Source organism: Protobothrops mucrosquamatus, unplaced genomic scaffold (genome assembly GCF_001527695.2).
Source record: "Protobothrops mucrosquamatus isolate PMUCROS unplaced genomic scaffold, P.Mucros_1.0 scaffold397, whole genome shotgun sequence".
Classification (NCBI taxonomy): Eukaryota; Metazoa; Chordata; class Lepidosauria; order Squamata; family Viperidae; genus Protobothrops; species Protobothrops mucrosquamatus.
Genome location: NW_015386728.1, coordinates 255,599 through 277,768, shown reverse-complemented (window position 1 = coordinate 277,768; position 22,170 = coordinate 255,599). Strand labels below are relative to the sequence as shown.

The following is a 22,170-nucleotide window of genomic DNA, read 5'->3' as shown; positions in this document are numbered from 1 at the left end:
TTGTTCATTGTTTCTTGAATTTGGCTTAAGCATGCAAACATTTGGAAGTCGTCTTTCATATTACTACTAGGGTGTAGCAATAAAATTTCTCCAGGTGTAAAGACAAACACATATAAATGATGGGCAGAGAGTAACAGATTCCTAATTTATAAATGATTGTTTGGAAAATCTGTATACTGAGGTCTCCCAAATTTGGTTTGGTGGCCTTTTTTTTTCCTTCTTCAAAGTTCAAGTTTTTAAACACAGGATTCCAAGTTTTTGAGGGGAGAATTAGGCAAATTACCTAAGGAGGCAGAGCCCAGACAAGATAAGCATAATGGGTCATTTTGCCTTGGAGTTAGCATATCACATAGATATCCAATACATTATTGCAAACAAGAATTCCATAGGTTTGCTAGAGAAGTGGCACTCTCTAAAGCTGGTGTTTTGAAGGCTAACAAGTTTTAATCTCAGCAGCTAATCGCTTGATTTCACTATGGACTTTTTTACAGCTTTTCCTCAGAGCACTGAAAGAACTCTATTTTATGAGCTGATTGTCAATGCAAAAAACAACAACACCTTTCTTGGCTGTTAACATTCTGTCAAATCACTGAAACAACAATTCTGTAGGATAGGCCAATACAACTGTCTTCATTTTGTTGATCTGGAACCTGCTGAAAACTACCTAATTGAATCTGGGCAAAGGAGTTAAGTAGCACTATGCACTGAAACGCTTCGTGGGAGATTTTATGACAAAATAGTAGCTCTCAAATTTCTCTGTTGACATTGATAGTATGTTCAAATACACTGATGCATATGAAAATGCTGTCCAGAATCCTCCAGGATCCTTTTCAGTAACTTAGAAAAGGTTACTAAGTGATTTTACGTGGCAGAAAATCAGTAGAAGAATACAAAATGTAACAGTACAGAAGTTACCACTTTGTAAGAGAAATATCCAAATGTCATACAGAAATAACAGCAATCCTTTTCTCTCTCCTCCCCCCCCCCCTTCTCCTCTAAGCAGTATTGAAGCCAGGCTGAGTTGAAAGAAAAATATTAACGTGGCAGAGAGATCAGATGGCCAAGTGACCCTATTTCAAATTCTGGATGGCAGGAGACGCTTGAAACAAGCCATAACAAGCGCAAGATACACACAAAATCTGTCTCCTCTGCTAAGTTCCTGGTTACATAAAAGCAAACAAAAAAACTCTTGTCCAAACATCAGTGAGTTTGCTTAGCATTTTATTAGCCAGATCAGGTAGCCGTTGTTAGCAATACCTCTTAAAAAGAGTTCTTCTCACCATGCCTTCTAACTGTGAAAGATCATCACGATTTTAGGGACCCTAGGAAAAATATTCCAGGCACACATATTGATCAGAGCCAGTCCCCCTCCCCCACTTTTTTTTTTTTTTTTTGCTAATAGCCTGTTTTATAGGCTTTTCTGCACCCAGTTTACTCTGAGCAGCTCAAACTCATTCTCTCAAAAGTTGTGTCCTTTCCCTCAATTCAGTAGAGGTCAAATATAGGGGGATGAATAATACAGTTTCACCACTACATATACATATGAAGACTGAGGGATCTTGAGTTGGAGGGACACCAGAGGTCAGTCGTTCCATTCTTCAGCTAAGTGATGGGAATCTAGAATCAAGGCATCCTCCCCCATCCTGGGAGATCTTACAGTTCTTGTACTGTTGTTTCATGTCTTGCTATGTCCAAGGATTACAATCAACCACGGAACCCATATTTTGTCATCTTTATGCAGCTGGAGATGGATGATTATCTGTCATAATCGCACGAGACGAGAGAAAATTGGGAGGAACAGAACCATCACCGAGTTGCAGTGAGCTTCCAAAAGAAGACTTCCATACAAGGATTCTGGTTCCTTTTCCAATCCCTGCTGCTCCTGAGCCAAATACTGGGGCATTCTCTACGGGATTCAAATAAAGGGAGTCGGGAAGACTTGGAAGAAGAGGCCTAGGTAGAAACTTCAGGTCCAATAGAGGCCATTCTTGTTGATTCAACAATGCAGGAAGGCCATCCCAGACTGGCCAGGTCATCTAAGTTATTTTATGGCTGGTTCAGACTCCAGGGATTGGCCCAGATATATCTCTTAAGCAGACTCTACTACCAAGAAAAGACTGGATGGGTTTGGACTGGTTCAGACTCCTGACTCAAAACTTTTGATGAAAAATATACTGATGCAGGCTTCTGATGAAGAGTTCTGCAGAATACAAATGTCGACATGTCCCCAAAACTAAGAACCTTTGTGATTGTCAGTCTCTTTCTTTTTTGGCCTTTTATCGCTTATATTTTATCATGGCATGATAATTCCTTGATAACAGCAATTGCCTCCTTGTTCCCACAATGCTGCCTTCATCTCAGCCCCAAGCAACAGGCTTAGCTGTCCTTCATCATAAGACTTTTAATGTAGTTCTTTCCTCCTTATTTTGGCATCATCAAATGGCAGCCTCGCAGAGTGTAAAATCTGTTAGGTTTTGTTACTCATTATCCTGGAAGGCAGCGACTAAGAACAGAGGCAAGAGAAACTAGAGAAGAATTGGCAACGGGGTAGCCAGTAAGGAAAATATTGTTTTCTCCTGATTCAAGGAGACATGGATAGCACATTAACTCAGTAGTGGAGAGAGCTCACCTCTTTCTCGCTTTCCTAACTCCATATTTTAAATGTTGGTGCCAGGAAAAAAAAAATATGTTCTCTGCTCTGTGTTTAATAGCAAACCAAGCATCTAATTTTTCAGCTTATTATTTTTAAGCAATTAAAAAAAACCTCAAATCATCAATATAACTGAAACAAAAGTATTTAAAGAAAAGGGATAAAATCCCCGGGGGGGGGAAGTATAAGCAATCGGACAAGATAAAAGAACAAAGAAGCTGACCTGCACCCTCCCTTTAAAAAAAATCATATATATTATAAGATAACAAAGAGGAAGTTTTACAGGGCAGCCCTATACTTGTTTACCTTATGAAATGAGTGTGCATAGGATTTACAGCTTACGTGTCTTGTACGCTTTCATAGGCCCAAGGTTGGAAAAAAGTCTACAGAAGCTTCTTGGTAACTGGAAGGATGATGTTTTTTTAAAAAAAGGAAAACAAAGTTCTCTTGTACTTTTAAATTCTTAAGGGAGCTTCTGGTCCAGCCAGTAGCTTTTGAGTTGCTGTTTTCATTTATAATTTTCTTTCCTGAATTCTGAAAAAAAAAGAGAGAGAAGAAATCTAGAATTAGTGGTGGGTTAAACTTCAGGCAAGGCAGAATTTTGAGCCAGAATTCCGTATGTTTAGGTGCTGTTAATTCACTACTTTCTCTGACTCCTTTTTGAGAAGGGACAGGCAAAGCATTGTGTGGAATCTTAATATTATGTTATTTTTAATTTAAAACCCCTGTTGGATGGAGATTCACAAGACCAAATTAAAAACCATGAAAGGACAGTGAGTTTGCCTGCCAGATAATGTCGAGATGTCAGATGTTAAGTGCTTAGAGAGGAATGTGGTTCCAGGTTATGAGGCCTGCTGCATTCATTCAAAATGGCTTTTCCCAACACACGGGATTAAATCACCTGCTGGACAATGGGGTTTGCAGTCCACTGCATCAGATGGGGGGGGGAGAGAGGCTTTTCAAGCATTCTCAAATGAAAGGATAAGAAAAAGCGAAGGTAGTGGAGAAATATGCAATGAGTTACAGTCTAAGAAGAACACTATCTGGCCATTAAATGTACTGGACTTCATCTCCCGTCATTCTGTATCACTGCCCAGGCTCGTTCAGGAATTGGAATCCTGCTCCGACAACAGTATTGTTTTCATGGAACAGAAGCACGTTTTTAAAGGCCGAAAGTATGGATTGGCTTAGAATGCAATCCACTTTTGAAAATTAGGGGTGTGAAGTCTGGCATGGCAAAAGAGGCTGTAAAGCAGCAGAAAGAGTTCTTGGGCCTGGAGCAAACAGAGACAACTCTGGTCCCCCAAAGATAAATGTTGGCACACTGGAATCCTATCCCATCGGCCTTTCCTGGAGGGAAAGAGTGACTCACCCGCAGTGAAGGACTTGTAATAAGCCCCTTGGCAGTCAGCTGTGGTGAGCTAATGAAAGACTTTGGGGAAGGACCAACTCTGCAAGGCTGAGTTTCATCAAGCAGTTTCCAAATATCCCTCTCTTTGCTAACAGGGTGGGTGACACACGTTTTCTCAGAAGTGAGACAACGGGACATTTAAATGGGGTGGGGCGGGGGGGGAATCACCATCTACTCTTGCTGTCCACTCACCTTTGTCTAAGTCGATATTCTTAGCAGGGAGAATCTTATTTTGTTCAGCTTTCTCCTTCATGATATTGTTTTTGTAATCTGCAAGGAGGGAAATTGGTCAAGGAATAACACGATTTAGAAAAAGGAGGTCTTTCTTTCTTTCTTTCTTTCTTTCTTTCTTATAGATAACTATAACTATGCTCCCCTTGAGGAGCATCCGGAGGCTCCAGCTAGTCCAGAATGCGGCCGCGCGGGCGGTGTTGGGAGGGACTCGTCGCTCCCATATAACACCGCTTTTGCGTGAGCTGCACTGGCTGCCGGTGGCCTTCCGGGTGCGCTTCAAGGTGTTGGTTACCACGTTTAAAGCGCTCCATGGCATCGGACCTGGGTATCTCCGANAGGGGGGGATTTTATAGGGATTTTAAAGGGATTTTATAATTTTAAATCTAATACAGGTCATTTAATATATATTTTAATTTGGCTTTTAGATATTTATTGTATTGTACTGTTTTTATTTACCTGTAAGCCGCCCTGAGTCCCTCGGGAGAAGGGCGGGGTATAAATGGGAATAATAAATAAATAAATAAATAAATAAACTATTTCTAAAAACCATAAAAACAGAATTACAATCCAAGTGAAGATGCAGTTAACAGATGGGGAGGGAGGGAGCAGAATGCGGTGGGAGGAGGAACTGGGATTTCCTTTTAGATCTTAAATCTTCAGGTAAAAGTTAGGCAGTCATGCAGATTGCTGGATATGTGTGAGACTGAAGAAGCCACTGTAGGTTTAAAGCGCCAGGGTGAAGACACACTTGGAGTGAATTCACCTATCGGCTGGACCTTTTGGCTTTTTTAACCACAATTTGTTGAGGAAATCACAACTGGTGATGCGTTGTAGGATTTGCACAATCCCAACGGTTTGTTCACACACTGTGCTAATGCCAAACCAAACAAACTCCTGCATGGCATAAAGGTCAGTAAGTGGCAATGGGACATGGAAAAGCACCCCCTCCTCAAATCCTCCAAGACTCACCCAATTTAAAATCTTCACTTTTGTAATTTGACAAATTGGTTGCATCAAATGGAACCTCCCTTAGAGTCAGTTCTTTTCTGGAAATACAAATATTAAATTATAATTGCATTGTTTTGATGTTTGCAGTATTACTATCAACATGGCATAAGCAGCAATCAATAGATATGTTTCCATTCTATCAATTTTTAGATACAAAGAATGGAGATTTTATGCAATTAATAGCTAAAGATGTCTGAACAGCACCGCAGAATTGGATGGCTGCTAAAATGCAGAAGATTCTCAGATTTAATTATAGCTATTTTGAGAAAGGTTTTCTAGGATCACATATCTTTGAGCATAAGGAACATGTGTCTACTTACTCATCATATTTTTTCACATTGTATTGAAAACCTAAAAATAAAGAACAGATATTAACACATATCCAGGGAGATACTTGCCAACATAGTTAAATAAGTATAGCGTAGTAAAGCCACACAGGGGGATTTCTTTATGGAAATAACCATCATAACAGAATCACAGAGGTGGAAGGGAACTTGGAGGTTTTCTAGTCCAACCCCCTGCTCAAGAAGGAAACCCTGGACCATCCCAGACAAATGGTTTTGGAGTTGAGACGATAAAAGGATGGAGCTTCATTGAAGAATATACACGCATATCCAAATTGGACCCTAGTGAAATGGGTATTTGATTTTTTTGTTTTGCTGTTGTTTGTGGTAACAGAAGATGGTTTTGTCTCACTTTGCCTCATTTTTTGGCAATTTGGCAGCTACCATTCTGTCTGCCCAGCATTGTCAGCCATTGTGGTCTTTGAGGAGAAAATGACAAACACTGTATTATTTTTTATCAGCTACCGCTGAACAATGCTGCCTCTGAGGATTCTGGGGAAATAAAATGTTAACCGCATAGGGGCAACCACCAAGAGTCTTTTTTTAAAAAAAGAAACTCATCCCCCTCCACTTTCAAATGAAAGATGATAACATATTCCTGAAAATATTTCTTTTATGCTTGATTTAAAACGCATGCAAAAATGGATGGAGTGAACTCCGCTTAATTCTTAGGTATCATAACCACATGGATGGTAAAAGGTGCTCCTATCCAGAATTCCTTCAAATCCAATTTTTTCCATGTAGCATCTGGATGAATTCATAAGCTCACTTAAGCCCTGGCAGTGAGAAATGGCATTCCACAGCTTAAAAGTAAAGGAGATATTATGTGATAACCATAGTTCTATTTTCTCAAGAGAAAATGGGGCCCTTTAAAATGAGGAGGAAGCCATCCCTCGGAGTAGTGAAGGAGTAACAGATGTGTGCACTCACCTCTCCTGCGGTGCTGGCGAGTCACGAGAACTGCAAGGATCAAGAGCAGGATGAAGAGCAAGAGAGTGGCCAGAACATAGCCCAGCTGGTGGAAGAAATGAGCCCGGCTCTCGGGAATGATGACATTGATGACGTTGTGGTTCCGGCCTGAGTTAGGATCTGGATGGTAGAGGAAGATAAAAAAATAAATAGATCAGCGACTGATTCTCAAGCTAAAAAATAATTAGGAAAATTCACCTAAAGTCTTTCCTACTACCCAGCCCAATCCCACAAACAGAACATACAAGCAATAACTCATTCACACTGTGGTGTTCAGAGATACCCTACTTCTGAATATGGAGCTTGTATTTCAATATCATGACTAATGAACCTTGATTGACAGATTCTCCTTCTCCGTTAATATACCAACTGTCTTTCAGCAGGATGTAGATAGAAGAGAGCTCCAGGTATTGCCTTCTTGTGGCACAGAGTGCCAGCTATCAATTCCACAGTGTGTCATTCTAAAACACTCTTTTTTTTTTATCTGTCTCAGTTCTTCTTCCAATCAATATTAGAGGAGAAAAACCGACTTAATGCTCCATGGGCCTCTCCACAAAAAGGAATTGATTATAACCGAAGCTGCCTGATACCTATCGTTTCCACGCTGACCACCAGCCAATCATTTTGATTTGGGATAGAGGAGAACTGTTCTTATCATGGGAAGGATCCCCAGCTTTGGTCAGTAGGAAAGGAAGGGTTCTATCCTTCAACTCCCCCAACAACATTTAGACATTCCTATCAAGATTTTCAAGCAAAAGCTTTTCCATACGCTTGCTTTTAGCAGGCAATGCCCCAATTCGTATGCTTCTTGCCTAGCAACCTTTCACATCAAGGTGAAGCAGCTACCTTGTTTGATGACTACCAATAAAAATCTCAAAGAAACAGACAATTGTCCCTTCTGCTCTTTCAGCCATTTTAAGGGAAATTCTGAGATCCTTCAGTCCAACTCTTGCTACTGTCACGAATGAAGGCGAATATACATGTCCCAGGATAATGCTGCAGGATCCAATTTGAGTCGATCACCAAGACCAGAGATTTAGTCTTGCCAGTTTTCGGATTCGTACTGGGGAGAGGCTAGAGAGAAGTTCCCTGAGGATGATGGGCTCCAGCGTGAGTCCAAAAGTTTGGGTCCCGGTGACCGACTGAAATTGGATCTTGCTACTGTCTCTGTTTGAGGATTGCTTTATGTTGCCAAACTGTCCAGGAGAGTAGTCACAGACGAATGTGGATACCAAAAGAATGAGTGTCGATAAAACAAAATCAAACCGCAGATGTGTGCACACAGGCAAAATAAAGAAAAATATTGAGGCTTCAAGCCAGGAATCCATTCCAATGCAGGGTGTAGCAGTTTTTTGTGTTGAACCAGAGAAGGGAAAGCAAGAGCAAATTGTCAGTGTGAAATGCAGTTCATTAGGCCCTCTGTGTGTGTGTGTGTGTTAAGAAACATTTGGAAAAATACTTGTTTGCAAGTGTCCAAGGGTTATATAAATGCAGACAAGGACTTGGAGCACCATTTTGGATTCAGGCAGCATTTCACAGGAAAAAAAAGGAAGTTTGGATATGTCGAGAAGGTAGGGAAGGAGTGAGGGAAAACAACTTTAGGAAACGTATCGGCATCTCTGAGAACTAGCAGCCATTTTCCTCATTCACAGTTGCATCCCATATTATTTCCATGCCTAGCAATGAATGTGTTTCACTGTTAAGGAAAAGGTCTAAGTCGCCTTGTTTAAGCATCAGAGGGGGGGGGGGGAAAGGCAAGATTGAATTGAGATGCAGATATTGCCACACTGGAGACCGGAAAGGGGTAGGAGACAGAATTAGGCGCCCTGCACCCTCTGGGAGCTGATACTCGAATTCAAGTTGAGTCACCACATTTGTAGCATGAAGTGGGAGCCTCAATGCCTCCCTGTTCTCCAAGATTCTCAGAGAAACTCCTTTCTGGAGAAACCTCAGAAATGGAATATAACATACCTAAACATTGGGAAAAAACTGATTGCAAACGTTTCTGAGGAAAATAGAACTTTAGCATGCAGTGATATTTTCTTCCTTGAAATCCACTGGCACACATTTTTCTTGAGGCCACAATGCGCATAATACAGCCAGGGAAGAAATGTTCAGCATTGGACATCAAGAAGGTAGAGAAATGTTAAGCTTCAAACAACCATCTGGAGAACCAGAGGCTGAAATTAAATATAAAACACAGAAGATTTTTTGCTGGTGAGCAGCCTGGCCCAAGGGAAGCTCTTAATTCAGTTATTAGCACACAGACAACATCCGTAGGAGGGATGGTGGTCATATCTTTATGGCAAAAACTTGTACGAGTTGATTGAACTGCATGTGAAGACCAGCTTCCCGCCATCTTTATCATCCAATTGAGGGGTCCTTGGTGCTTTCTGAACTTGGGTGTTTTCTTGCAAATGTTTCATTACCCAAACTGCAAGTCATTAGCAGTGATAGTGCCTATACACTAGCACTGCTGATGTTACCTAGTTGGGTAATGAAACGTCTGCAGAAAAACACACAAGCTCAGAGAGCACCAAGGACCCCTCATATCAACCCTGAGTATGAAGATATAGTCTGTGGGGAGCAGCAGCAGAGTCTAGGGGTGATCCTCACTTTTAGCAGAAAGAGAAATGAGAATGTTTTCATTTCACTGAGTTTTCCGTCACTGTTTACATCGGCTGATATTGATGTCACGGGATTCTTTCAGAGTTGGCAGACTCTTAAACTGCACGTGTTCTGCACGGTAACATAACCCCATCTATTTTTAAAATAACTGTCCTGGGGATCATTCTGGAAGGACTGACGATCTGCTTTCTGCGGTATTCAGGACACAGAAAAGGGGCTAATTTGTGGCACAATTTAACATGGAGGAAGATTTTCTCACTGACTGCTAGTCACAACAGTTACAGACAGAGCGTCCATGCAGAGAATTGTTATCTCCGAATGACATTTAGAAAATGATAATACCATTCATCAATCTACACCAAAATTCTGACTGAAAAAGAATAGGAGTCTGATTGATCTTGTACTTAAAAAATCAGAGCCTCAAAGAGTTAACAGCAGATCTTGATGGAAGGCGGAGTAAAAATAAATAGGCCATGTTGATCTTGTAAGCAGAATAAAATTTCCTGTTAGGAAAGGGTTCCAAACCTTGGAACTATGCCTGGCATTAAAAGATCCAAGGAGAAGCTTCTAGCTCCCCCTTTGAAACAAAAAGCTATATTCCTCCCAGAGTTTGATCTCCATGAGTTGGGGAACCAACTGAACTTCTCCTGCTGTTAAACAAAGATCTTCGCAAATGTTAGGGTCCAGAAGGGGAGAGGGAAAGGGAGAAGGCGGAAGTCTGAGTTAGTAAAAAAAAAAAAAAAAAGATGTTTTGCACAAGATAGAAAAAAGTTCTTGGGGATCTGGGACCAATTTCCTGGTTGCAGCTGCAAGAAGACAGACGGGTGGAACAGCTCAGAAACTGGGTCAAACAATGCCTTAAGAGTGATCCTATGAGCTATATTTACAATGTAAATGTAAATGAAATATAATGTAAACGAAATAAAGGGAAATGCTGGGTTTGCCTTGCCAAGTCCGATACTTTTCTGATTGCAACCCTCAACAAACCATGTATCTAGAGCCCAGAAAGAGAAGTTCAGCCTGCTCTTTAAGGCTGCCTCTGCCATGCTAGCTTTCTCCCACCTAGGACCTGTCCCATTGTCCCTGTCCACCATGCTGTGACCAGAGTTACCCTGAGCCATTTAGAAGGAGCTGGGTTGGAAAAACCTGCCATATGGTCCCTGAGATTTTCTCAGCATCCCCTTCATGGTGAAATTCTCTGAAGCCCTGGAAGAGCTAAACCTAGCAGTACTACTGGGCCGTTTAAAAAATTCATTGCAGCGCTGCTAGGGATGTTATTAAGTCGTGAATAAATATTAAACAAGCAATAAATATTTTAGATTGTTAATAAACAAAGAACTACGCCCGACAGGTTTGCTCTTTGTATTTGTCAGGCATTTTATTTATTAAAATTGCAGGGTTTTCTTCTGTTGATTAAAAAAAGTTAATATTAGAAAGATGGAAAAGCTGGCGCCTTGGTTCATAATGTGCAATGCAATAAAATCGGCTACTACTGCCTCAATTAAAAATCTGCCCTAAAACACTTTTTTTTCCCCAAAGCGCTTGGAATTAGCAAGCCCAAAGATATTTTTTCTTTTCACATTAGCCCTTGCAATGTAACATATGGACAGATTCTGGAATTTAAAAGTGCTTCTTAGATGAGAGAGCCCATCCTTTTTTTTTTTTTTTTTTTTTTAAGACATCAGTTATCAATTGCTTCACGTTAATGGCTTAAGTAAGTTAACTGCTTACCTGGTGCTGGGGGATTGGGGCGCGTGAGATTCACCACCGCTTTTTTCTCCTGTTCCGGCTCTACCACCGAGACCTGGAAGATCCTCCGTTCGTGGAGGCCGCAGTAGTGGTGGTGCAGGTGGCAGGAATAGATCCCTTCATCCGCGGCCTCCAAAGACGAGATCCTCAGTGAGAAGTCACCCAGGGCAAAGGCCCTCCCGGTGATGTTCATCTTTTGCCGGAGAAAGGAAGGCCCGTACAAACGTCCTTCGCCAGAGGCATACAGGTCAATCAGCCGATCGGCCCGGTCATGAGGCACTCCTGGGGGCTGCCTGTCCCAGTGGACGACTTGTTGGTCCTCCTCCTCATCTCGTCCGGTCCAGACCTGGTTCCGGTTGATGCAAGGAAGTACCACCGCACTCCCTTTCAGGGCAACCATCACCACTTTCTCTCCATCCCAGAATCTCTGGACTTCCCCGGCTGTAGAAAATCGTACACACGAGAGGAAAAGAATAAATTTGCTTCCAGGGATGCTTGTCAAATGCCAGGGAAATCAGAAAGTCCCGGCAGTTCAAGTGAATATAAAGGTTTATTGCAAGGTTAAGCTGTCTGCAAGAAACTGAACTATAAACTGTCAAAGCAAACTGGTAGATAAGACACAAAGGAATTCAAGGTAGGCTGGACCTAGATCTCTTGTGGGCACGAAGGGATCCCTGACTGACGATGTGTTTGACCCCTCCCTTGGGCTTACCTGGTCATCTCCTACAATGCCATTTCATACAGTTCCCTCCAAAGGGTAATTCTCCTAGAGACAGCATCAGAACCCTTCATACCCATGGTCCTCAGAGTATGTTTTCTACAACAATAAGTTGCCCAGAGAGATAGGTGGCATACAATTTTAATTAAAAAATAATCGGATGTCAGGGAGGATGCAAAAACAAGTACAAAGACTCAACGGAGTTTTTACACAACCTAGATCCATCACAGTTTTCCAACTCTCTGCACTGATTCTTTGTGTGAAGCATGTGGGAGTCAAGATACTGTACATTCTGAAGCGGCTTTAGACATCAGCTACCCAAGCCAAATTGTCCATTAAGCCATATCTTGGTCTCTATCACTGGCTACGCTAGACAAAACCCAGATGGTGATCAACTGCCTTGTTTTTTTCCACTTTGCACAGAAGAACAGAGGGACTGTACAAAGGGCGTGCTGTAACTTTGACAGAAGAATGAATTGCCGCAAAAATGTCCAATAAACATCTTTAATAAACAAAATCTAATTTCCATGCATCAAATACAAAAAGAACATTCGAGTTAACTCTCAGCTGAACCTACTTTGCAGGCTTGTTGTTTAAATAAAACACACTTTTTAGGAAGTTTTCTATCTTTCTAATGAGATGCATTTTACTCCAATATAAGGTATAAAAACTGCCAAATTGTTTCCGGCCTTTCCAAAAGAGGAAAATTGTAAATTTTCTTTGCTTCCTTAAGTGGAAGAAATACTGTATTGAAGCTCTTGGAAAGTTCTTTAAAAAATGTCCTGCAAACTTTTGTGGGGTGTGTAGGTGAGGATAATATTTTTATCCAAAAAAACCCCTCCCCTCTATAAATGGTACTGCTTGGTAAGAATCTTATAGAGAAAATTTCATTAAGAACACAAAATGTAAGAATTCTCCTGGATCAAGCCAAAGAGATCGCATTGGCCCTAAATCCTACATCTACACCAAGATGCATTATGCAGAGTTGACACACAAGGCAGGGGAAAAAGGAAAGGAAAAAAAATAAATCCAACAAGGATCCCCAAGAGCAAACTAATAGGGTCAGCTCAGGCTTTTGATATATTTCTATTTTCTCAATCAGGGCAAGATTACTTGTCCTCTGAGATTGAAAGGAAAGGCTTTCTTCCAAAAAACTGCCAATCCCATTTGCTTCACTAACAAAAGCATATCTTACTTAGTTCTCCAGGCCTTTTCTCTGCAGCCTTGTGACGGGAAATGCTTGGTTGGCCACAAACATCTAAATTACAACTCCCTAGACTTCTCATTTGCTCCATGCTGCACAGCAGAAAGGCCCCTTCCAAATTTGCTTTGATTTGATGACTGAGAAACACCGAAGGGGAGTAAAAATAAAAGTTGCAGAAACAAGCCACGTGCACACACACACACACACATTCCTCCTGTTGATTCCCACTCGGGAGGTTCCCCACCCCACCACCCCCAAACTGCTGACCTTCTTCAGTGACCTCAAGCTGCAGCTGCACTGTTTCATACAGATGGCAATAATGGTGGTGGAGGTTACAGGAATAAATTCCTTGGTCGCTCACAGCAACATCTTGATTAGAGGAATAAAGAGAAAGAGAAGGAGATAATTTAGACTATGTATTAGACTATGTATAGACTATGTATTAGAACGATAGGGAGAAGGCAAATGATATAGGTATCACTGTTGGAAGTTCAGTCCTGCACAACAGTGCAGGAATCCTATAAGTATTCAAAACTAATGCTTATTTGTTTGCTTACAGATTTTAAACATCTGTAAGGGAGGGGAACTTGCCACCTCTCCAGAAAGTGTCTTTCTACAGTGAAACGTTAGGAAAATCCCTCCTCCTGGTTACAAACCCCCTTTTCTGCCATTTTAGAGAATAAGCACTTGAAGGGAGAAAACTATCTGCAATGTGAAACAAACAAACAGGGAAAAGCTAATCTGTTTTGGGTTGTAAGGCTGGTGAATTGAGCAGTCATCTTGGCAGAATTTGAAAAAAGATAAGCAAGTTCGGATCTAGTTGGTCCTTGGACAGGGCACCACCAAGGGGATCCACAGCTGTAGGCAAAATTGGGAAGGAAACGAGAAACATTGTGGCTGACAGCAAGTGCAAACCACCTTAGTACTGTGGCTAAGGAAATTACCTGCCACAATCCAGGTAGTCACTAACAGTAAAACTCAACTTGAGAAGGTTTTTAACTTTTAAACCCACAATTAATCTCAGTATTATATATTAATAAACCCAGTGTTTACAAGGAACCCATTGATATGTATTGTACCATAGAGAGGGCCAATATTTTCCTTCGGTGGAAAGGAGGCTTTTCACTGGGCACATTTGGAAGAAGGAAACCCCCAAAAGAGGAAATGAAAATATTTGGCATCTGAGAGCAACTCACCCTGCTGCATTTTTATTTTTCATTATTTTATCTTATACAAACGTCTATGGATGTTATGGTTACAATAACTACTCCTTTGGCAAACCCTTTTGGAAACTGCATCCTTTTTTTTAAAAGCAGGACGAGAAATAATCTCAGTTGACGAATAAATCCACACTTCCCTTTAGGAAAGAGCAGATCAAGGGATGTGTGCAGGGCAGCAGCTACCTTGGACGATCAATGAAAAGTTGCCTTCCATAAATGCGTTTTCGGGCATGGAGATCCGTCCCTGGTTGTACGTGTGGTAAACCCGCTGATCCCCGGCAGAGTACATGTCGCACAGCCTCTCCGCAGCCTGCTGGCTTCTGTAGAGATCCCAGTGAACCACCCGCTGGTGGTCGTTCAGACTGTCCTGAGTCCAGACCATCCGGTAGCTCTTGCACGAGAGAACCGTGCGGGAACCTTCCTTGGCGGTGATGTTTACTATGGACACCACCATCCCTTCCGGATTGGATGCGTCTGCTGGGACTGCAACAGGAAGAAAGGAAAGGAGCTGCATTATAATAACAGATGCCTGCAACTGAAAATGGAAGCAGCCGTCTATATATTGAACCTGAAACCTAACAAAAGCTAGGGAGGAGATGGCCTCTCTGCTCCCTCTAGCCAAAGGAGGCAAGGGCAGGGCAACAGGCCAAGAGGTTCATGGGCCCATCGCACAAGGCACACAAGAGATCCGCCTCAGTTCCTGACACCTGCAAATAAAAGGGTGCTTATGAGAAAACCCCTTCTTGGGCAAGGGTTACAGGCAGCCTGGTCATTTCAGAAAGAATCACATCATCTACATGGTTTTTTTAAAAAAATATTATTCTGAGGAATCCTTGGCAGCCTCCAGTAAGCAACCATCTCTTTAAATGAATCCACTACGGTACTTCTGCTACTTGACAATAATCCAGCCGGTATACAACAGGGTTGTTGTATGGAATGCATGCCTCTTATTTAAAAAATGTAGGAGTGTAAAGCTGTAGTCTTATTCTCACTTACCTGAATATGGATGAACAGCAGCTTCTAAAATGGAGGAAAGAGAGGAAAGTTTTTAGTGTCAGAGGCCACTTTAAAATAACAATATCAACCACCGCCACCACCAGTGCCAAGTCCTACACAGGACAGAAGGTGTATTTCAGAGAAAGCCAAGGGATGAAGTACCCTAGATGCAAGTGTGTGGTTATCTGTCAGGTCTGAAGAACTGGATCTCATACTGCAAGGTTCGGTTACAGATCTTTCATCTCAGGAGACCACTCAAAGAGGGCCTTCCCATTGGCTGGGCATTATTGCACTAAGCTAAAGTGCCTTCCTTATAGTTGCTGCAGTTTTGCAACCTAGTGCCCCCCCTTCCCCCCCAGTGGCTGTTCCAAAGCAAAAAAATAAAAAAGGCCTGTCAGAGGCCAGGATAAGCTCTTCCTCCTTTCTCATAATTGGTGGTCTCTGAGCTCAAAAGACAGGACCAGCAAACATAACAGTTCCCCTCTTCCATGAATGTTTCACAGAGACCAAATTGCACCCTTGGCATTGCTGCGGTGGTGCCAGGCAGCAATAGCACAGAATCTAATTCCCTTCTTGTCTTGCTACTGTTACTCATTAACTAAGCTATAGTCTTGACAAGAACTAAGGGGGGGGGGGAGGCAATAATCCAGACAGACAATGGACTGGTTGCTATAAAAAAAAAGCTGAACCCTGCAGATCCTTGAAGTCTCCATCTCAAAGACTGGAGGCAAGGGAACATTTGGCAAATCCTTTCCTTATTCCTTGAAAGAGAAGATGTGACCAGCCTGAGTTCTAGTGTCAAAGCTTGAATTTCGTGCTTGCATTGACTACATACCCCAGTGATTTCTTAAGAGATTTGCTAAATGGGTGCTGTTATGAATGTCCAGGAGGACATTCCCTGTTTGAAAAGCTCTCACTCCTGTTTAGCAAGATTAATCTGACGGAACTCAGTGGCCCTGAGCAAATCTTTTCCATGCTATCCTCTATTTGTGGGTTGGGGAGGAATTTTCACCCTGTGCGCATCCTAGTTTAACGTAAAGAATATACTTGCAGATTGCCATGATTCAACTTCTGACAAATTCATTTGAAAAAAATAAATAAATAGAGATGGGTTGTTCTTCCAAAGAAAGCAGGAAACTCACCAGATGTGCTGTTGCTCAAAACTGCACAGATCCTTTTAACCCTTTTTTTTCCCCCATTGTGCCAAATTTAGCTGCAGAGGGATCAGACAATCCCCAGACCTGCTGGCATTGCTAACCTTAGTTGAAGATCAAAGCAAACGGTGTTTGTTTGGTCTAGGACCCTAAATGTAATATTTTTTTAAAAAAAAAATGCACTCAGATGTTTATAAAACAAAGTGGACAACCTTTTTTCCCCACAACTCCCACTGGGAAAGCATCAGGTTACCACCTTTCTACCTTCTTGCCTGCAGTTTTGTGATCATTAGAGCAATAGAACCCTAGTTTTTTTGGCAGTCTACCTCAGAATTCCACTGCTATGCAGAGACAGCTTAGAAGAGGAAACCTCTTTTTCATGCCCGACTTCGCACTTATTGGAAACAGGATGCCGTGCTAGACAATCTAGCCAAAAAAACTACAACTGAGGTGGTTAAGGCACAGCACTACGGAAAAGTAAAGATTGGATTCCACAGATTCAAGGCAGACTCCACCTTACTTTTTTTGTCCCACACCTGGAAGACCACAGGAAACACCTGAACAATACTGGTAGTCCTTGACTTACGACAACTGAGCCCAAAAGGGGATCACGTGACTCAGGACACTGCAACCATCCTAGTCAGTTGCCAAGCGTCTGAATTTTGATCACGTGGTTGTGGGGAGGATGCAACAGTTGAAAGTGTGAAAAAACGGTCATAAGTTGTTTTTTCAGTGCCATTGTGATTTCAAACAGTCACTAAATGAATGGTTGTATGTTGAGGACTGCATGTACATTTATATCTTTGGAGCTTTCCAAGGACCTCCAGCTCAGAGGTTTTGCCCTCTCAAGTAACAGAATGACACCACTGATCCAGCCAGATAATTTCCAAACTGTCAGATTGCAGTCTAATTTCCTCTCTGTGCAAACATTAAACATGTAAGGTATTAAAATAACTTTAGTCTTAATTGTTCTTGTGTTTTTGTTTTAAATACAGGCTATCTTGGGAGAGCCTTCTCATTGTAAGAAAAAATTTAAAAGTTTTTAAAGTTTTTAAAAATTGCCAGAAAAAAAATTCAGATCAAATAAAAATTAGTGAAATTATGAGCCCCTCCCCCCAACAGCTTAGGGAGTTCTCAACCAGATTTGCCTGAAGCAGGTAAAAACAGCTTTGAACCCATTGATGTGATTCAGACAATTGATGTAATCCTGCTTGATTTAGAAAATCAGTCTGATCCAATTCAGACATTCAGGCTGAACTGTCCAATTGGGTTGATCTGAATTTTTGAAGCAATTGGTCAAATCAATTTGGAGAAGGTCTCGGATAGAATTTGATAACCAGACTTCACTTTTCAATTCAGCTTGGAAAGTAAATTTGATTCTGAGATATGATCAGAGCACTGTTGAATTTCCAGTTTGAATCTTTGCATATTCCTCTTATTTTTTAATACATTGGTGAAAAACCAAAGGGCCCAGAATGGGAGAGAGGGGACAACTGTTAACAGTTTCACCCATTTCCCAATATTTTCTATATGACTCTTATAAAATATTTTTATTTTAGATATGATCACAAAACCTCATTTTTAAAAAACAAACATAATACTTTGTCTCAGAAAGGAGGAAGAAAGTACTTCCACAGCTGAATATAAAAGGTTTTTGTTGGTTTATGATAGATCCAAATCCCTAATCACAAGAACAACTTTTACATTTGCTAGAGATTACTTAAATCAAATTCTCTTTGATAAAGAGAGAAAAACAAGGACTGCAAAGTCTTTTTTTCTGGATCTGTTTTTGCAGAGAAGGCAGAAGTTATGAGAAGAGGGTTTTTTTTTTATGTCACCCAATTCTTTGTTTACTTAAGGAAGTATTCAGTATATCCAAAAGTATACATCTGCTTGCATTGCATCTTCCCAGATCTTGTCTTAGTGTTAAATGGTTAACTATCTCAGCTGCTGTGTATATTTTGGATGTTTTTATCGCTTTTAATTTTGGAATTGTAAGCTGCCCAGAATAATTGAGATGGACAGCTATTGGCATCAAATAAATAAATCTTTCTAAAGTAGCTCCTTCACCATCAAGATTTTTTTTTTAAAAAAAAATGTAAGATTGCATCGTGTGTAGTCAATATACCACAGATAACCTCAGGATCTTAATTATTAAATAGCTAGCAACCTCATTGATTAAAATTAGCCATCTCCAGTTACTTAACCAAATTCACTTTCACTACTCTACCACTGCTATTATTTAATATTTAAAGAACCCTGTTTTCTAAAAGTTATTTTAATACTTCCTCTCTCCCTTTTGTTATGTGTTGCTTTTTTCATCAACATTTCACATTTATTTGGCAAAACTTTTTTTCTGCAAGGCATGGTTATTTGATCGATAGCTCCATTTTGCAAGCACACAACTGTAGCTAGAGGAATTACATTCACACTAAATCACTGACAGAAAAGTAAGGTCCTACATTTTCCCAACCAGACTCTCAGGATGAGAACAGGAAGAACTGCACTAATATAACATTGTTAACTTTTCCTTGCTGATTCTGTTCCTCTGCTTATGCTGGTTGAGAGACATGTACCACATAAACTTTTGCTTATCGTATGTGCTGTACCAGAAAGATAGCATCTAATAAAAATATATATACTTCATGCTGTCATTAAAAAATAGATCTAATAAATCAAAAATGGCCAAAATAAACTCAAGCCAAGCTTGAATTTTAGCCAGATTGTGGCTAAGGGTCTTCTTAGCCAAAACCAAATGGCCAACCAATCAATAAAATTCTATCCAAGCAAAACTATATTTTAATCTTCCTCTCAGCAGTACAAAACTCACAAAACATATTCTCATTCCAATGGAGAAACCGATGAAAGTGCTATGGATGGGACAGTCCTCAAATTAACTAGGATAATGCAACTCCCCCATGTTTACATATAGCATTCCCAAAGTATGTGCATAAAATCTAATTTTTGCCAAAAAGAGGAAGAAAGAGGGCCATGCAGGGACACACAAAGAAAATTAATCCCGATTTTTCAAACTTACCCTGGACAACCAACAAGAGAGCTAAAAGGAATTTGCTAACTTGCTCCATGTCTCTCTTCCTTCTTTTCTTCAAATCTTCCCCTTGCTGCTTGCTTGAAAACACTTATGATCTCATCCGTTTACAGCCCCAAAACATGGATATACAGCAAACCTCTTTCCATAGCACAATGCTTCCCTCCTGTCTCCTTCTTTCTTTCTCTGGCTTGCCAGCCCTCCCACCTCTGTCCAATCCTAGGGCTCAACTTCTACATAACATACATACTCTGAACTTTCTGCAGCCTTACACAGCCTAAATGATTTTTGATGTAACAGTGATTTTTTTTAAAAATCTAGTATCGTTTTGCTGGCTCCGCTCCTCACAGCTCCAAGTTTCAAAGACAGTTCCGCCTACCCGCCTCCCTTTTTGGATATATGGTATTAATTTTCTGGGCATTTACAGAATCCAGTTTTCTTTTTTTCCTGCTTAGGCTGACTTTCTGCCAGATGTTGTCTTGAGTCCTATATCTTTTCATTATCCCTCTTTCCCTTTTTTTTCTTCTTAAAGTTTAGTCTTTTGATTTGTCCATCTCAACTCTAGGTGGCTTTGGTGACGGTTTCAAAACAACTCTGAAAAAACATGGATGAAACAAGGTCAAATTGATATTACCGACACATCCCTATTAGATCACATTTCTATAGGAATAAAACATTTGGATTTAAAATGCTTACACCTTCCAGGGACAGGTGACTTCATTAAATATTCAGTGTGTTAGTTCCCTCTGTTTTCACTCATAAACTCATATTTTCAGATTTCTGTGTCAGTTTGTAAACTAGCATATGCAGAACCTCATTATAATCTGAAACAGATTTTCTTCTGCAGCTTTTGCCAACATGCAGGTTGTGATGCATGTCCTAATGAGTGCCATTTTAATAAACAAACTATCTTGGATTTCAGCATTTTGTTGACATCTTTCTCTATCATTCACATTCTTGGCTATGATAATCCAATAACAGATTAAGTAGGCCCCAACACTGAGGGACATACAGACATTAAGATAATGGAATTCCAATTTGTCTACATATCAGAAGCAGGGTGATCCAAGCTACATTATAGACAGTGGCTGTATAGCAGAAATGTTCCCCTAAAAACATACCCTTGGATCCCTTGAAATAAATCTGAGCAATTCTGCTGCAAAACGGAAGCATTAGCTCTTTCCATGCACAAGAACTGTGTTAATCTAAGGTCCATCTATCCCCTTCTGCCCCCCAAAACATATTCGGACAAAATATTAAACTGAGTTCATCACTGATGTTTAAATTGCAGGACAAATTCAGTTTCAGGCAAAGTAACCAAGATACATAGTGGGGCAAACAGCCCTGCCAAGACCTCCTTGTTATTTACACACAATCAAAAGTGTGTTAAAGAGCCCTCTGCTTTCTATCGCCACTTCCAATAAAGTAAGGGGCAAGGGACTGCAAACTGTAGAAGCAAAGCAGATCCTGATCGTAGTTGGAAAAGATCAGGTGGTGACTGAACTGAAATCCAAGAGGCACCATTTTTATGCTATTCCATTTTGTTGGCAGGCAAGTATCCTTTTCTAAAGTCTTGCCAGGTTGAACAAAATATTCCCAGGAGAATTATATTACAATAATGGAGTTTATCTCCTTCCCTAGATTGAGAGAAGTTTGTTCTCTGGTTTACTTTACAGGTCAGGTGTCATTAAACTGAGACACTCATTTTGGCTGATCTCAAAACACCAAGCGGTGCTGGATCTGATTAATCCTTGAATGGGGGAGCACCAGATAATCACAGGACTGCACACCAGGCAAGAAGTCAAAATAGTTCTTGGAAAAGGGCAGCAGCAAACCACTTACATATTGAAGACAGCATGGACATATCCACAAAGTTTGTAGGAGTTGACCTTGGACTCAAAGGGGTGTTTCCCCCCCCCTCCATATCCTATCTCCTTTACGCAGAAAGGATCAAGGTTCCTGCAAAGACAAATAGAGGAAATTCTTCACCAAGTAGCCGAATGTTGGGGCAACTGTGATATAACAATATTCTATCAGCACCTGTTAGTATCACGAACCTTCAGCCAGGCGTCTATAAGGAATCCAGCGAGCAGGGTTAACAAAGATCTGCTGCTGGCAGGGCGGGTTTCTTGCTCAATAAAGGCATCCCTTGAAATATAGCCACAATTATAGGCCTGCCAGACGTAATCTGCTATTATTCTCATGACTTCACCCATCCTGGAATCTATTGGGGACATTGTGTTATAGAAGTCTCTCCGTGCTCTAATTGCTTCTTACTCTAGCACCTGGTTTACCCCCACCCTTACAAATTGACAATTGGGGGTTCCATCCCTGTGGAAGGCTGCCCACCTGGACCTGAACAGAAGCAATAATGCAAATCTAAGGTCTCCTCAGAAAACTCTCACTGAACCAAAAGAAAACTCAGCTGACAGCTTCTGTGCTGCCTTTCATGTGATTACTGCTTGCTGCTCTCCAAAGGTGAGAATTCTGTGCACCGTCAGAGGCATTCTGTCATGTAGAAAGCTTGAAATTGTTGCTGGGTGGCTACCTGTGGCTTTTCCATCTCTGTCAAGAGACTAAAGCCTTATTATGTTGTTAAATTGGCCTTGACTCTTGGTCAGAAACCAAATTTTTGCATCTCCCTTTAGGGTGCCTTTCCAATACCCTCTTATTTATAATGCCCATCACCGTTTTGACTCAAAGGAGACTTTATCTCCCAGCATGCCTGCTATAGACTCAATAACAGATTTGATAATGGTGGATGCCTCTCCAAAAACATCTAGGAATTGGGACTTAGGCAATTTAGTATATTAAGATTCCCAGAGTTTCTCAGTTT

The 22,170-nt window shown here is 40.9% G+C and overlaps 1 protein-coding gene across 1 annotated transcript; it reads right to left on the bottom strand.

Annotated features, from left to right (window-relative positions):
* Positions 1 to 1,204: 1,204 nt before the first annotated feature.
* Positions 1,205 to 19,386, bottom strand: MXRA8 (matrix remodeling associated 8). The gene is made up of 10 exons (XM_015816043.1): positions 19,323 to 19,386; positions 15,132 to 15,155; positions 14,319 to 14,618; positions 13,183 to 13,284; positions 10,976 to 11,434; positions 6,578 to 6,736; positions 5,624 to 5,654; positions 5,265 to 5,341; positions 4,254 to 4,331; positions 1,205 to 3,184 (listed from the first exon to the last, which is right to left on the bottom strand). The coding sequence occupies exons 1-10, from the start codon at positions 19,369 to 19,371 to the stop codon at positions 3,159 to 3,161; spliced, it is 1,305 nt and encodes a 434-aa protein (XP_015671529.1). The 5' UTR covers positions 19,372 to 19,386; the 3' UTR covers positions 1,205 to 3,158.
* Positions 19,387 to 22,170: the final 2,784 nt, after the last annotated feature.

Bases quoted from the DNA above. Each gene is read 5' to 3' on its own strand.
- MXRA8 (XM_015816043.1), bottom strand. From the start codon at position 19,371: ATGGAGCAAGTTAGCAAATTCCTTTTAGCTCTCTTGTTGGTTGTCCAG. The intron at 5,655-6,577 runs GTGAGTGCACAC...CTTTATTTTTAG, and splicing joins TCGCCAGCACCGCAGGAGAG to GTTTTCAATACAATGTGAAA. The intron at 4,332-5,264 runs GTGAGTCTTGGA...CCCTCCTTGCAG, and splicing joins AAGTGAAGATTTTAAATTGG to ATTACAAAAACAATATCATG.